Genomic DNA, 15,190 nt, shown 5'->3' with positions numbered 1-15,190 from the left:
CATGACGAACACTCTTACAAGGCGTCTTAACATCTACAAACGTAAAGATATTCACTTATTTAAGCTAACATAGCATAACATCAGTCTACTAATCACTTCTTTTTAAAAAGTAAGAAGCTTAATTTTGCCACGTTTTCGTTTTCGATGTACAACGTCCAGGCCAGTTGGAAGTTCTTTTTTAGCTTGTTGATATATAAAAAGAAAGAGAAAGAGAAGGTTCTCGCTCCCGTAAGTGAAATTTGGAGGGTTTTTCGAAAGTCGAATTTATTAAATCACATAAGCTTTTGATATCGTCAGTGAGAAAATTTTAAATGATAAAACTATACAGGGGCGTTAATTGCCGCGACAGATAATTACGGCTGCACAAATGTCTCCTGAATAACGTCATATGAGATGGAGAGCAGTTTTTAAAAGAGATGAAGGAACATAAAACATAGAAATCCCACAGAGTCCAACTAACCCCCCCCCCCACCAACTCCCACTCTTCTCGCTCCCTCTCTCAGACAAGCGGGATCTTCGGCGCTGATCTATTATGTTAGCGCTGAATCACTGGGTCACACATCAAGCACCACCTTTAAAAGCAGGCCAGACGTCCGAAATCCCATGACGGAGCAGGAGGGGGACTCGTGGATCTGCTGGAGGCAGCAACAAGTGCAGCAGAGTGAAAGAGTGAAAAAAAAGAGAGAGAGAGAGAGAAGAGGGGTGGTGGTGGGTGGGGGGGGCTGATAGCATTGCGAGGAATTTAAACACAAAGTATTTTTCCCTCTCTCAAAGCCGCCATCTTTCAGTCTGACGGCTTACTGTAAACACCATTCCAGCCGCGCAGCATTATAAGACCCATGCTACCCCACATTCCTTTGGCCTTTTTTAAAAAAGATGGTGGAATAAAAAAAAATGGCTCACGTCCCGACAAACAATGTAAAAAGAGGTTTTTGACATTAATGAACAATATAAACATTACGACTGTGAACTCGCTGCCCTTCGCGGTAAGAGGTGTTGCAATACTCATTTTTCTTAAAAAAAAATAAAAAAAATCTTGTATTAATAGCAGTCCTCACACTTTGGGTTTGTATACAAAAATGCATACCTTGGCAGTTACGAAGAGAAGGGAATGTACGCTATGTCTGACCAATCGCTACCAGCAGCATTTCTCTTTTATGGCATCATGATAGCTCTTATCATCAAATGCCAATCTGATAAAAAAAAAAACACAACGTTTCGCCTTCCTCAAACGGTGCAACAAACAACATGATTAAATATAGGCCCTTTCTTTTGTTTTAAAATATAGTCCTCATTTTTATTAACAGAGGCCAAATAAAACTCATCACATTTTATTTACAAAGGGAGGCAATAAATATCTTAATAATAGTCATAAAATTATTTTTTGTTTACATTTGTTTTGTTTTTCTTTAAAAAAAAAAAAAAAAAAAAAAAAAAAAAAAATCATAAATGTTTCATGTTGTTAGTAGCAACTCATACAAACAAAGGTGTGAATACACACGACCGGTGAGAGGGTTTTCAGGATCCTGGAGTCTTAGAATTGTCTTGTGGATTTTGAGCTGCAGCATCAGAGCTGCACTTTTACACCCATGAGCATCTTTGAGGATCGTGAGCGATAGCAGTGAAGATGAGCTCATGGTAGACGGATGATTTTTGGAGCAGGAGCAGGAGGAGGAGAAGGAGGAGGAGGGGGAAAATAGAAAAAAAAAAAAAAAAACACATTAAGAGCCGAGTTAAAGGTCAGCGTCAACTGAGAGGTTCTCGAGATTAAGTGAACACACGCAGTCAGACTAGGTAAAGATAAACTGAGAAGAACAAGGAGGTAGAGGAAGTCTTCATCACCAACCCCAAAAAGGTAGCACACACTCAGAAGATTTAAGGCATCCCTTTTCTTTTCTTTTCCTGGAACAACGTTAATGCACGCGATGAAGCGCTGTTAGGGAAGTGAGTCCGAGGAGGGTGTGGAGGGGGCGACAAAGGGGATTAACGCCCGTCTTCCAATTGTGATGGAACACTAAAAGCAAACGGCCGGTGCCCGGACTAGTCAAAGCATGTCGTGTTTTAGCCGCGTCACACGATGTGAGGGGAAATCGCACACCGCACTCGGAAAGGTTCGGCGCATTCCAGGAGGTTGAGAGACATGAGGTGGCGGTGGTGGTGGTGGTGGGGGGGGGGTAAGGGAGAAAATAGAGAGAGAGGGTGACCTGTAAAATATTGCACTAAAAGCTACACAGTTATCCCAGGGGCAGCGTAGTGTCACCTGTGACTGCCACCTCTCTCTGTTTCATCTCCATGGTGTCTGATTCCAGTGGAAAGTATGGGATCCATGTTGTCAGGGGCAACACAAACAAAAAACCCGCCAGGTATTCCAATAAAATCTCTAGTTGGCTGATTTTTATAACATTGCGTCAGCTCCCGCTTCAGTCCCCATTGTCAAAAAAAAAAAAAAAAAAGAAAGTACGCCTTTCAGTTCGGAAAAAAAAAAAAAACGGAGCTGAGGACCAAGGTGACGGGAGTTTCTCCCAGAAGTCCTTTATCCAGTATAAATAACATGACACAGACACGTTAGCACAATGACATCAACCCAGAAGAATCCAAATGATTCAGTCAACCTGAAATACAAAAATAAAACCTCTTTGACTTTTTTTTTGTTTGTTCTTTCTGTCCGTCTTTCTTTAACAGAAGTGAAGAAGCTTGAGATTTTCAGTTATAACCCGACCATACCGTCAAACCCCCCCAACACCCACCCTCTCTCCTCTCCCCTGATCCCTGCCCACCCCCCACCCTCCGAGGGGGGAAAAATTAGTGCTGTCCCATTCGTCCCATCAGTTCCTCTTGGAGTTGTGTTTTAACCGCCGAGCCCTTCGTGTCCGCTTAGTTACTGTGGTGAAGGGAAACTCCTCCAGCGGGGCCACCTGGCCCTTTGGCCTGCGCTTCATGAAGTGGACCGCGTCTTGCTTCTGCGTGGTCCGCGGGCCTTTCTTGGGCCTCCCCTTGCCGTTGAAGCCCAGGTACCATCCTTTGTACTTGGCCGACACCAGAGCCGTGTAGTTGTTCTCCAGGAATTCCTCGATGAACACGCACTCCTGCCTCTTTCCGTCGAGCTGCGGAGAGCGGATACGGAGTTAACAAATGATTAACAGAGTGGTGTGGTTACTTCAAAATCCGGTTTTCCACTGAGTGGTTGTTTAGTCTATAAAATGTCAGAAAAGGTTGATCGTATCATGTTGGCCAGAAACCTAAAGTGCTCTGTTTTAATGATAAAAAAAAAATCACATTAAAGATGACTAAATTAATTTGATAGTCGATTAATCGTTAAAGTCGTATAATTATAATATAATATTGAAAATGTTTTTATGTCTAGTCCCTTTTTTAAAAAAATTTTATTAGGTGCATTATCACCGTAAAATGTATTAATTTAATCGGCTTGCACTTGATGGAAATAAAGATCGTGCGTCTCAAATATTGCTGTTTACATGCAAATAGCCACTGCGGTATATGTAGTTTTGCTTTTAAATGTTATTTTAAGCCTTTATTTTACTTCCTGTGAAGAGTTTCCTTACATGTAGTTTCTATAACTACAGTATTTTCATATTTTGGCTAATGCATTTATTTACATGCCAAGTTAATGCATTTCCATCAGTGTATCAGTTTGTCTTCTAAATGTTTAGCTAGCACTGCCTGTACATGGTTAGCTTAGATTTTGCATTTAAACTAGGAAAACAGCGAGTCTGGCTTCCTCCAGATCTTAAAAATAAATGACAATAAAACTACTAAAACTAGTTTAAAACTAGTTTGATATTTTGGCTAATACACATTTTTCCATCCCAAGTTAATGCAGTTCCATATCAGTTTGTGTGCTAAATGTTTAGCTAGCACTCCCAGTACATGGCTAGCTTAGCTTTCACGTTTAAACTAGGACAGTCTGGCTTCCTCCAGATGTTTTTTTTTTTTTTTTAAATGACAGTAAAACTCATAAAAAGTCATATTAAAGCTGTTTTTTGTTGTGAATTGTCTGGAGAAACAGTAAAGTTAGCTCACCTATGGAGAGAGTCATGCTAGCTGCTGCCTCCTGTCCTTATGCTAAGTTAATATAGCTGTATAGGCTCATAATTAACTGATTAACAGGGTGGGTTAGGGCTACACAAACACACACACACAAAATAAATTCTGTGATACTGCACCGTCCTCGTGTTTTATTTACTTGGATAACAAGCTTAAGTCGTGAACTGTGAAAATGTGTTTCTTTATTAGGATTACACCTCACTGTCAACAGCTTAGACAGAGAGACTTAAGTCAATTCAGTGGATTATCCAGATTAGGAGACTAATTCTTTAGATAAACACATTAAATTCTCCAGATTCTCTAACACTATATATATAGTTTTACTTTAATTTGCTAAAAGAAAGCGGAAACAGTGTGTGTGATTTATGATAAAACATAATTATCACTAATTTTAAAGTCATTTTAACAATAATAATGGTGCAGTTTTTTTTTTGTTTTTTTTTAAACAAATGAGTTTCTAATGGATGACGACGACGAGAGCGTGAAAACGTGCGCGAGATTTAGTGCAGTCCTGCCGCTGCTGACAGCGCGAGTTATTAACACAACACAATCATGTGCGGTTGTGCAGGAACAACATATTAATTTATTTTTTCGTATCCAAGTCGCATGCGGTCGCCGTTGTGCTTGTGGCCACCTGGTGTGACTAAGTGATATAATTGCAATGGCATTTTCTCCTAAGTGACCATTAGTCTCTCAATGCATTGTGGTGATTGCAGTCCGTAATTGACTGATCGAGTGTCAAAGGAGTGGGCCGATTACGTAATGGAAGAATGGCTGTGAGTTATCAAAGGGGTTTTGTTAGGGTGTACAAAAACAGCAGGAGAAAGCAGATCTGAGCCTGTGTTCAATTCAGCCTGGATTAAGAGCCTCCCTTAAAATATTCATTTTGGTCGCAGAAAATGGCAACTCAATCCCCGACGCTGCCAATAGTCAACGCTCACAAAAGGATCGGAACGGTAAAAAGAAAAAAGAGAGAAAGAAAACTCAGGTACTTACGCTTCCCACTATTTTGCCTTTCTCGTTCATGCAGATGTAATATTCGCTCTCTTTTCCTTTTATTCGAATGTGGCTCCCGAACGTTTCTGTCTCGACCACAAGAAGAGCTGGAGAAAAAAAAAAGGGGAAAAAGGCGGAGTCAGTTTAGGGATATTAATACATTCCTAGCATTATTTGACAAATTCACTAAAAAGGAAAGTGAGGTAAACCGGGCCTCGCTTAGAAACCAGATATTTTTAAAACATTGTACAATAATCCCGCCACAACTAATATTGACTGCTGCACCATTAGAAATAATTGATCCAAACACTAAACAATGGGTTGAATTATAGGTCTCCAGAGCAAATAACTGAAGTGGAAAATCACTCAAACGTCCTGTTGCACCAAACCAACAACACCGTCATCCCTTCGCCCTGACACAGCAATAATCCACTCTTAAAGACGCATCCCGCCGGCCCCTTTTATTTCGTCGGGAATCCTCCGCAAAAAAAAAAAAAAAAAAAAAACCCTCCCCAGCCCCGAATGTGAACCCCTGCGAGGTCACCTTTGTCTCTGCTCGCCCCCTCGACCAGCAAAAGAGATCGGGCCAAACATTTGTGGAGCGGTTATGTGCCCCTCAGGATTAGGTTTCAAGTTCCCTTTAGTCTGTGCTCACTCAATCAAAAAGTTAAGATGATCCATTTGTTTAACACACAGGGCCATTCAGCGGCACTCAAGGGAGGAGAGGAAGAATAGACGCATGGGGACGGGACGGGCTCGGGGGCAGAAGTAACTCCTCTCCTCCCCCAAAAAAACCTTAAAATCCAACCCTGGGGGGTGGAAGTGGGAAGAAGGGAACCTGGAGTAAAGGTGAAAATGAGGAAAGTTAGAGGACTTGCGTGTGAACGATGTTTGATAAGATATCCGTACTCTTGACGGCAACACCGGCGCTCTCGCGGTGAGCGGGACCCTACAAAAATCGACCTCAGTTGTGAGGCCTCACCCCAGAACATCAAATACAACAATAATCCCCCCCCCCCCCTCTCTTACTAAACACATTTGTCCTTTTGTTCTCAACTCCAGCCAAACCCTATCTTCACCCTCCTCAGTGTAAACTACCGATTTTTGAGAAACGAAGAGTCTGGCAGCCGCAGGCTTCTGCAAACTTAATTAAATACTTGAGTCATGGTTCCAGCGAAACACAAACACTGAGGGGAATCACGCTGTCATCAATAGCACTAACAAGTGGCATTTACTTTACAAAAGAGGGAATGTGCTGCTTTTATTTACAGTGTAAGCACTTCAGGACTGTAATCCACATAATCCGCAGCCTTAAAAATCTGTAAATGTACGAGCACGACACTTGAATAATCTCTTGGAAGCCCGTCTGAGTGCAGGAATCCTGGAGGCTGCCCCCGCGGTGATGACAAAACAACAAAAATGTCTGAAACAAGAGAAAGGGTGAATCCACTTAATCGGAACAGAATGCCACAGCTATAAGTGAGTCTGCGAGGGGTCACTGACATGTTGTGTTTATTAGCTCTGGGTATCGTGGGTAATGTTTTACAGTGACGCAGACTCCACAGGTGGCCATAGTTGGTACATAAAGCGGTGAAAATGAAAAAAATCATAGGATATTTGACCAATGTTGTTGCGTTTTTAATGTACACTGCAGTCTCACTGTGAGCGATGACGCATGGCCCGGCTCCCATTTCTTCTCCTTTTGAGCAATTGTTTTTTTCTTTCCGTGCGGTTCGGCGCAATATGAACAATGTCGCGCGCGACCGCGAGCGTACGTTGTCGACCTCGGTGCGGGGTCATCTATCGAGAAAAAAACAAACGTCAGCTTAAAAGCCTTTGCAAACGACCCCGGCGCCTGCTCTAAGTGGGCATCCGTTACGGGCAGATCGTTCTGGAAAAGGATCGTCCTTGTCTCCTTAAAATGAATGAATATGCGGCGGAATAGCTAAAAAAAATTGCAATCCCCGCCCCCCCCTGCACAGATATGGACTCGAGGTGATGTATTTCCTCTTTGGCGTGTTTGTGGCTCGTCTGCGCGGAGCTGCAGTGACTGAAAGTGGATTAAGAGCAACAGAGAGAGTCTTCCTGCACGTTATTAGTGAGTGCAAAGGAGTTCACAGGTGCCAGGTACTGCAGCTGGATGGAGACGAGGAGGAGGGGGAGAGAGAGAGAGAGAGAGAGAGAGAGAGAGAGAGAGAGAGAGAGAGAGAGAGAGAGAGAAGGGGGCGGAGGGTAAAAAATTGGCAAGGCCTCATGGGAAAAAAATTGGATCTGCTTCCACTCAAGCTCTAACAAGCAGTGAGGAAACTTCGCCTCGCCGCATGCATCTGTGACTGAACACACTCACTCAGAGGCATGCGAGACCTGCAATTTTAGAGCAGTGAGTCAGCTGTTGCGAGTAAAATATCTGCGGCAAAGTAAAGCGCACGGGGTCCTTCTGCCTCATGTTTGAGCCACCGCATCAAAGGGCGCCGGCGTGTTTGACTCCCGTTGCCAAGTAGGTTTTGATCGGAAACGGTCAACAAAGTGGATACGAGTGATATCATCTTCATGCTTTTAGCATTTCTAAGACGTTGAAGCAGGTTTTTTTTGATAATGCTGGACTGTATCTTGTGGTATTTTTGGTGTAAATGATCATTTACAATATCATAATTCAGCAAAAAAATGGAGTAAACGGAGTGATCTCACTCCTGAAAGAGAGAACTAGACTTCGGCACTTCCTTCAGACAAAGAGTTTCTAGTCTTGGGGAAACCCGGCCAATCACGTGGCAGTCCAGAGAGAGAGAGGGCGCCTCCTACAGGCTGCTCTACTACCAGCTACGCAATCAGCGTTCTACTACAGTTTTAAATGACAATGACCAAAGCAAACCACTTATTTATATTTAACTCTGCTTTACACTTCCCAGCATGAACAGTCACAATTCCATTAGTCATCCTTCAGAGACGACACTGTTGAGCAATACTACACAGTTGCAACATATGTGACCTTAAAACCAAATCTAAAAACGCCGTATGAGGTTCTCAATGAGCTACAAAATCTATTAAAAAAATAAATACAGTAAATTTGCTCTGGATACCCGACTGCTGCAGCAGCAAACAGTTTCAACGTGTTTTTTCGTGCACTCGAACCCAGCAATTCCCAAAAGTTTTCATCCGCTCTTGCCCAAGACAAGCAGAACATTGAGAACCACGTTCTAAACAGTGGGTGGTAAACAGTCAAAGTGGCTGCAGGAATAAGACTACGTCCATACTACTACGTTTTCATTCAAAATTCTGCTGTCAATGCGATACCGGTCCAAAAAAGGAGAGACTGTTTGTAATATTCTTTGAAACTGTGCAAACATCTGCAGGAGAGAATCTACTTCCTGTTCACAGTGCACCGAAATGGTCACATGGCGCTAAATCCGCCGTCTGGACGCATCTGAAAATGCCATTTTTAAATGAAAACGTAGTCGTACAGATGTCGCCAAAGACTAAACATACAGATGCACCAACACCCAGGTGGAATTGTGGTGATGATGTCTCATCCCGTGTCTTCCCAGACTAGCGTAAGTGTCGGGGGGGGGGGGGGGGGTGAGGTGCATACGTAGGAGTTCTCCCGTACCATACTTGCCCCCATCATCTCCGTTGGCGTTGATCTTCTTCCCCAAGATCTGGACGTGCTTCCCCGTGGTCTTGCTGTACAGCTGGTAGATCCGGACCTGCTTCCGGCTCACGTCGTCCGGGTTCCTCGTGTGGTTCTCGATGTAATACGTGAAATCGGCAGTGCTCTGCTGGGATTCCTGCACGGCGGCGGGGTGGGTGGGGTGAGACAGAAGAGGAGGAGGAGGAGAGAGAAAGAGACACAGGTGTTGATTGTGATGTGTGCTGTTGTTTTATGGACACTGTCAAAAAAGATTGTGCCTCCGGGTTCAACAATCTAAGATAACAACGTGGAGATAGTGAACCCGGAGACTAAAACCTCAGCACATTTTATACGCGCTACATTCACAAGCTCTCCTCTAAGAAGTGCTAATGAAGTCGCCGTGTGACGATAGTGCAATAAGTGTCGAATTCTGTTGCTCTCCGTTTGGAGAGCAGTCGTACTGCGTATGCGCCTCTGGCCATGCTGAGAAACCTGTACTCCATTTCCACAAGCGAGCAAGCCACTAGCAATTATACACCTGAAGCACCCAGACCTGTTGCACTATCATCAAACACATATCTGCCTGCAGGGCAACAACTGCGTCCATAAATTAGGAAAACGCAGCAGGCGGAAGACAAGACGAGGGGATGGCGAGAGGCACGTCGAAACCACAAAAACACTTTTATGGAGGTACTTTTTTTTTTTTTTGACTGATTTGAATCACTCTGCCTTCTCCAGAAATTGCTCGCCCCGGCGTTTTACGAGTCACCTTAAACTCTGACAAGCGGAAACGGGCGGACGTGACCCGCGTGTCAGGAGAGCGACCGCGTCAGCCGCCGCGTAGAGGGGAACGTATACTTTTCAGGAGACCCCGGGAATCTCAGTCCACGCCGAGATCCCGTTTCCCCCCCCAGCTGTACGGTCTGGTAATTGCACAGTAATGGCTTTTTATGTGGCTGTTCTCAGGTGGCTAATTATATACACATTACATACCCAAAGTCCATGTTTCTTCTAACTGTGGTCAATTGATGACATGCGGCAAACATGACGGGAAATCGTGGCTTTACTTTCTACCCGAATCAGGCCGATTCGACTTCAAGCGTCAACTCATCCAACTTCTATTCTCAAAGACTCGCTCACTGCACGGTCCAATAACTTGTTAAGACGCAGCATCAGGCAGCATATCTCCGTCTCCTTCTTCTCCGTGCTACATGACGTACTCTGTCCAGAAATGTGGAACCTCAGAGAATCCAGGCCCTGAACTGGAACACAGCTGCTTCTGTATCTTGACATTTTAGGAAACACGCCCATGATGTTACTCCTGACAGGAGACAGGGCAGAAAATGAGAGGCCGGGTATCAAAATGAATTACTGTCCGACGAGGTAATATTGGTTTTTAAGGCATCGAGACCTGCTTAATTTGGCGTGTTACATTTTTATGGAGAAGACACCCAAAAACTGTGAGTCTCTCAAGGCCGATTTACCCAGACTGCTCCCATTTTTAGGTTTCCTATAGTATCATAACAGATAGTTATTTTCACTCTCCACACATTAAGAAGTCAAAGTACGAGACTGTACCTTTTGCTGTCGCTCCAGTTAAAAAAGTAGTCCAGAGAAAGTACCTTTCTCAGTGTGTACAGGTACATTTTTGTCACTAGGGGTGCAGACATGTTTCTTTAAAGGTGCAAACAAGCAGGTACAAATTTTAAAGGTACAGTGCTTGAACCCTATCAGGGTACAACTGGAGCGACAATGCATTTGCACCTTTTTTAGGTACAGTCTTGTACTTTGATTTCTTAGTGTGCAGCTTCTCCAAAAAGAAACTAAACTCAACCAAACAGGAGTACAGTTTCAGGCACAGTGAGTTGTGAAGATAAAATATAATTTAGTGTTTAATTCACACTCAACGCGAGCTAAAGTCTTTCTAATTAGAATGAGTAAACGAGCGCAATAGAAAGAGATTCCGCAATTCAGATTATTTACTGTATAAATACTATACTGTAAAAATGGCGGGAACCACAACATTCCTCCAACTGCAGTAACACAAACTCAACCGTAAAAAATCCACGTCGCACACCTTGACGCAGACTTTCGCGCTTCCTCGGAAAACACTACTCCCGATATTCACTTTAACACAAAGCAGGGTTAAAAATACACCGATATGTTGCCGTGGAAACCTAGCTCGTGTCCGGAAGAGCAGGAGAAGAAGGTGTCACAGTGCAAGTGACAAAGAAAATTGCAACGTAATTACAAAACGTTACAGTAAAAAAAAAAGAAAAGCTGAACATTCAATAAATAAACAGTGACTGAAGACTTAAGTGTTGACCGTAAACACGGAGCAAAAGCGTTGGAAGTGGCGCGCCATTGTGAAAAAAACAGTCCAACGTCAACATCATCACGTTGTCAACTCTCCCTTAGAATGAACCTCAAAGCTGACGAGCACGCACACACACACACGCGCGCGCGCACACGCACACACACACACAACAAAACATGGCTTCGCCAGGGCCGCTGAGGGATTTATCCCCAAATCTCCCCATCTCTAAACAAACATAAAAGTGTGTTTGGTAGACAGTTGCATTTGGCGTGGAGGGGAGAGGACAAGCCTAAGCAGCACAAAGTCGAGGTGAAGACTGGCAACACACACACACACACACACACACACACACACACACACAAAAAAACAACACGTTTTTTATCAACGCCGTCTCCGCTCTTCAAAGACATAGCATGAAAACGGATATGGTTGAAAACTTCAAAAAACGTCTGCTCGCTCATCTTCGCTGAGGAAGCTTTAGTTGTCGCCTCCATCTCGGATACGTCTTTTTTTAATCTTTCCTCCTCACTACACACACACACACACACACACACACACACACACACACACACACACACACACACCGGGTCAGACAGACACACAAATGAGGAGAGACACCGGCGTTGGCAGCGCGTTCAAAGTTAACTGCCATTTGTGGTTAGTGCTTTTGTTTTCCCTTGTAGAATCACAACCACAGAGACATTAACTGTTAATTTAACAGGAGGAGATAATCTGACATGGAAATAAAGGGCTATTGCAGCATAGTTTTTTCGGATTTTTTTGCCTGAAACTACTTAAGATATAAACACCTGTATCTCTTATCTTGCTCTTATTTAAAAGCACAATAAACATAAGAGATTATTTCCACCTGAAACTTCTCCTGCTGGGCCTCAGCCGGTCCACATTTTTTTAGCTTTGTTTGTGTCAGCTCTGTGTGAATAATCTGTGCAAACACACTTACATAACTTGAATTGATTGTTTTCTATCTCAGCTTAAGTTCTATTAAAGACTAAATCATTTGTTATTTTACAACCAAGAACCAAAAGACACCAACGTTTTGATTTATATAAATAACAAAGCATCAAACTTGTGATCTAATAAAAATAAACAAACTAAGTGCTCGTGATGACGGTGCCTCTCATCTGTTTTAATATCTCACATCACTACAAGGCTGAGGCATTAATTCGAAACAACCGCTCGATCGCGTCATTACCAATAAAGTGATCACACAGAGCTTCACAGCGACCGTGTGTTCGCTCCCAGGCTGCGAATCGTTACAGCTCAGAGTGAGACTATAATAAAATATAAAATAAAACAAATCAACACTAAGCATCAATGAACTTTTAACCTCCCGATGCCACAATTTCTGCTGTAAAAACAACAGCAACAAAACGCTGCCTACTTGAACTCCAGATTAAGCGCTAAACTGGTTTTTAATTTCCACTGTATTGCTTGCAGATTTTTTTTTTTTTTTTTTTGGGAACACATTAATCCCGGTGCGAATGGAATGATGCGTTTCAGATTTCAGCTACTTTATTATAGTCTCCTTCTAACTCGTGTTTCGACAATTTTAAAGGTATCTGGGGTGCAATATCTCATGGAACCTGTCGCTGCGATATTAGAATAATACTTTTTTTTTCCCACCATGTGTTGCCACAATAATGCTGTTATTGTCTGTATCTATAATACATTTGAATTTCAACCACTTTCTTATTTGCTATACTCCTATTTTTATAGTTTTAAAACATTATTTGTATAATTTGGAAAGCCTGAAAACGGCGTTCCTCCATTGGCACCATTACGCACAAAGTGTCATACGCATGAACCACGCGCGCACACAACAACAACAACAACAACAACAACAAATAAGGAGTTAAATGAAGGAGTGAACGTACCTGTAGCTGGAAATACAGCACCAGAAAGTGTAAACACCTACGTGGAGAAGAGAAGAGAAGAGAAGGAGGAGAGTGAATCACATGAGGCATAAACACAGTCTGTACCTGAATGACAGCAACGCGCAAATATGAAGTTTCTGGCGACTTCTATTGGTGAGAATGCAATGACTTTAGTGAGCAAAGCGAAGCAGAGATGAAGGCAAACTTACAGGTAAATGAACCTCGAAGGCAGCGGAGACATCTTGACTTGCAGAAATACACCTGCTTCCACAGATTTAGGTGCTCCGGCCGAGGAAGGTTGGCAAAATCGCCCCCCTCGCGTTCTCGCTCTCGCTCACACACACACACACACAGACACACACGCGCGCTCACGCGTACACGCTCTCTCTGGCGTTTCGCTCTCCTCGTGCGTCCTTTACGCACACGACTCCGGCGGTAAGTGGGAGATTGAATCCCAGAATAAGGATAGATCACCGGAGAGCAGGAGGAGAGTCGCGGAGTGCAACATTAGGTGCTTCCTTGTTGGGGGGGGGGGGAAATAATCCAGAAGATTATTTTTGTTCGCAGTCTCCTCCGCTCCTACAAAATCCGTCTCCGTAAACCGGTGCCAAATGGAAAAAAAATGTCCAAAAAAATGATATCCTTCCGAGTTTAACGCACCTAAAGTCGAGCTGTGCCACAATCCCCAAAAATCCCGCTGCTCCACAGAGATCACAACCTCCTGAACTCCGTCCGTACCTGCGGGGGATTCGCACACCTTGCGTGGGTCATTTTATTCTACCAAGTGCTACGGAGGCAGAGAAAAAGAGGGGAAAAATGTGGTGGATAATAAAACGCCCTTTCCACCAGGAGTGAGTCGCTAAGAAAACGCACACAAAAAAAACTTATCCAAGTGAAGAAAAAGTTGTGTTTTTGTGTGAAAAGCAGCAGCAGCAGCAGCAGCAGCGGATCCCTGGAGAGCTTTTTTTTGGGTTGATCTGATGATGGCGCAGCAGTGCCTGTCAGTGGTGTTTGTGCGTCTGTGACTCTGAGATTTGGGCACAGTGAGGCTTTTTTTTTTGTTGTTGGTGGGTGGAAACATGTCAGCGGTTTGCACCTGATAGGGTAATCTTTGAGAGACCATCAGCCTTGTCCCCCCTCTCCCTATCGGTGGGCAAAGCGCTGCGCATTAAAAAAAAAAAGAAAAAAAAGGGGGGGGGGGCTGTTTTATTTGTGTACTTGTCATTTAAGTGTGGAAGAGGATTTGATTCCTATTCGGATAAAGAGTCAGGATTTGCAAGAGCTGCGCGTAATTGGATTATTTATTAGTTTAATTGGATGAAAAGGTGCAACTTTTTGCGTAAAAGTTACTTTCTCTTCCTCCATGACTTATTGTTATTATTATTATTATTATTATATTATTGTTGTTGTTTGTGATCCAGAGTGAAACACAAACAAGAGTTGCTTCACGTGTTGAAACTGCTCCTCTCTCTCTTTCTCTTCTCTCCGCGCTTGTTAAACTGCACCTGGTTTGTGGATTGGCCCCCGGATCCCAGACAGCATTCAAATGCAGGTTGTTGTCGATTTCTTTTTCTTCTTTTTTGGTTTTGTTTTGTGTGTGTTTTTTCCCCCAATAATGTGCTATAACTTATCCCGCATTTAAATGAAAGAGAGGTGCGAATGTGTTTACGAGCGCTTCAGAGCTGAAAGCAGTAAAGTGAACCCACATCCCTGCTGCCATTTAAAAAAAAAAAAGAGAAGAAGAAGAAGGGGAGGAGGGAGGGAGGGAGGGAGGGTGTGTGGGGGGGGGGGGAGAGAAAAGCTTTGTGGTTGGCCTTTATTGTCCCATTAAAACGGGATCCTCGGCATTCCTGCCCCTATTGATATTCAGAATGATTCTAAATGATTACATACATAACTTCCCATGTTGAGGTTTTTCAAAAGGTCTCCTGTTGTGAGGTTAGTGGGGAATGAAAAGTGCTTGTTTAACTAAAAGCTGCAGCTCCTGATCAACACAAGGGAGAGAAAACAGATAAAATAACATGGACAAAAATCTATACGATATTACAGCAGGAATATTAATCTACGTGGCTTTGGTTAAAGCACATGTGGTGATTTATGAGAACATGAGGCTTTTGCATGTACACATGTGGATGTGGTGGTGGCTGATGTGGCTTTAAAACAGTGATTCATGGCTGCGCGCCCAACAAGAAGGCTTGATCCTGTCAACCACAGTGCACTTTAATAATCCCTGCAACACAACTGACGTATAATATCAGCTAAAGCGTGACTAATTTAGCCTTGTCTGCCTCA

The 15,190-nt window shown here is 43.3% G+C and overlaps 1 protein-coding gene across 1 annotated transcript; it reads right to left on the bottom strand.

The window, feature by feature from the left end:
• Window positions 1-2,825: 2,825 nt before the first annotated feature.
• On the bottom strand, window positions 2,826-13,139 carry fgf24 (fibroblast growth factor 24; the record flags this gene model as incomplete). Its single annotated transcript, XM_083891286.1, has 5 exons — window positions 2,826-3,104; window positions 5,062-5,168; window positions 8,666-8,843; window positions 12,899-12,935; window positions 13,108-13,139. The coding sequence occupies 5 exons, from the start codon at window positions 13,137-13,139 to the stop codon at window positions 2,826-2,828; spliced, it is 633 nt and encodes a 210-aa protein (XP_083747412.1).
• Window positions 13,140-15,190: the final 2,051 nt, after the last annotated feature.

The sequence above is a fragment of the Microchirus variegatus genome (assembly GCF_963457635.1).
Source record: "Microchirus variegatus genome assembly, chromosome: 6".
In the NCBI taxonomy this organism is placed as follows: domain Eukaryota; kingdom Metazoa; phylum Chordata; class Actinopteri; order Pleuronectiformes; family Soleidae; genus Microchirus; species Microchirus variegatus.
Note: the sequence above shows the minus strand (reverse complement) of the source record. Positions and strands in the feature narration are given on the sequence as shown.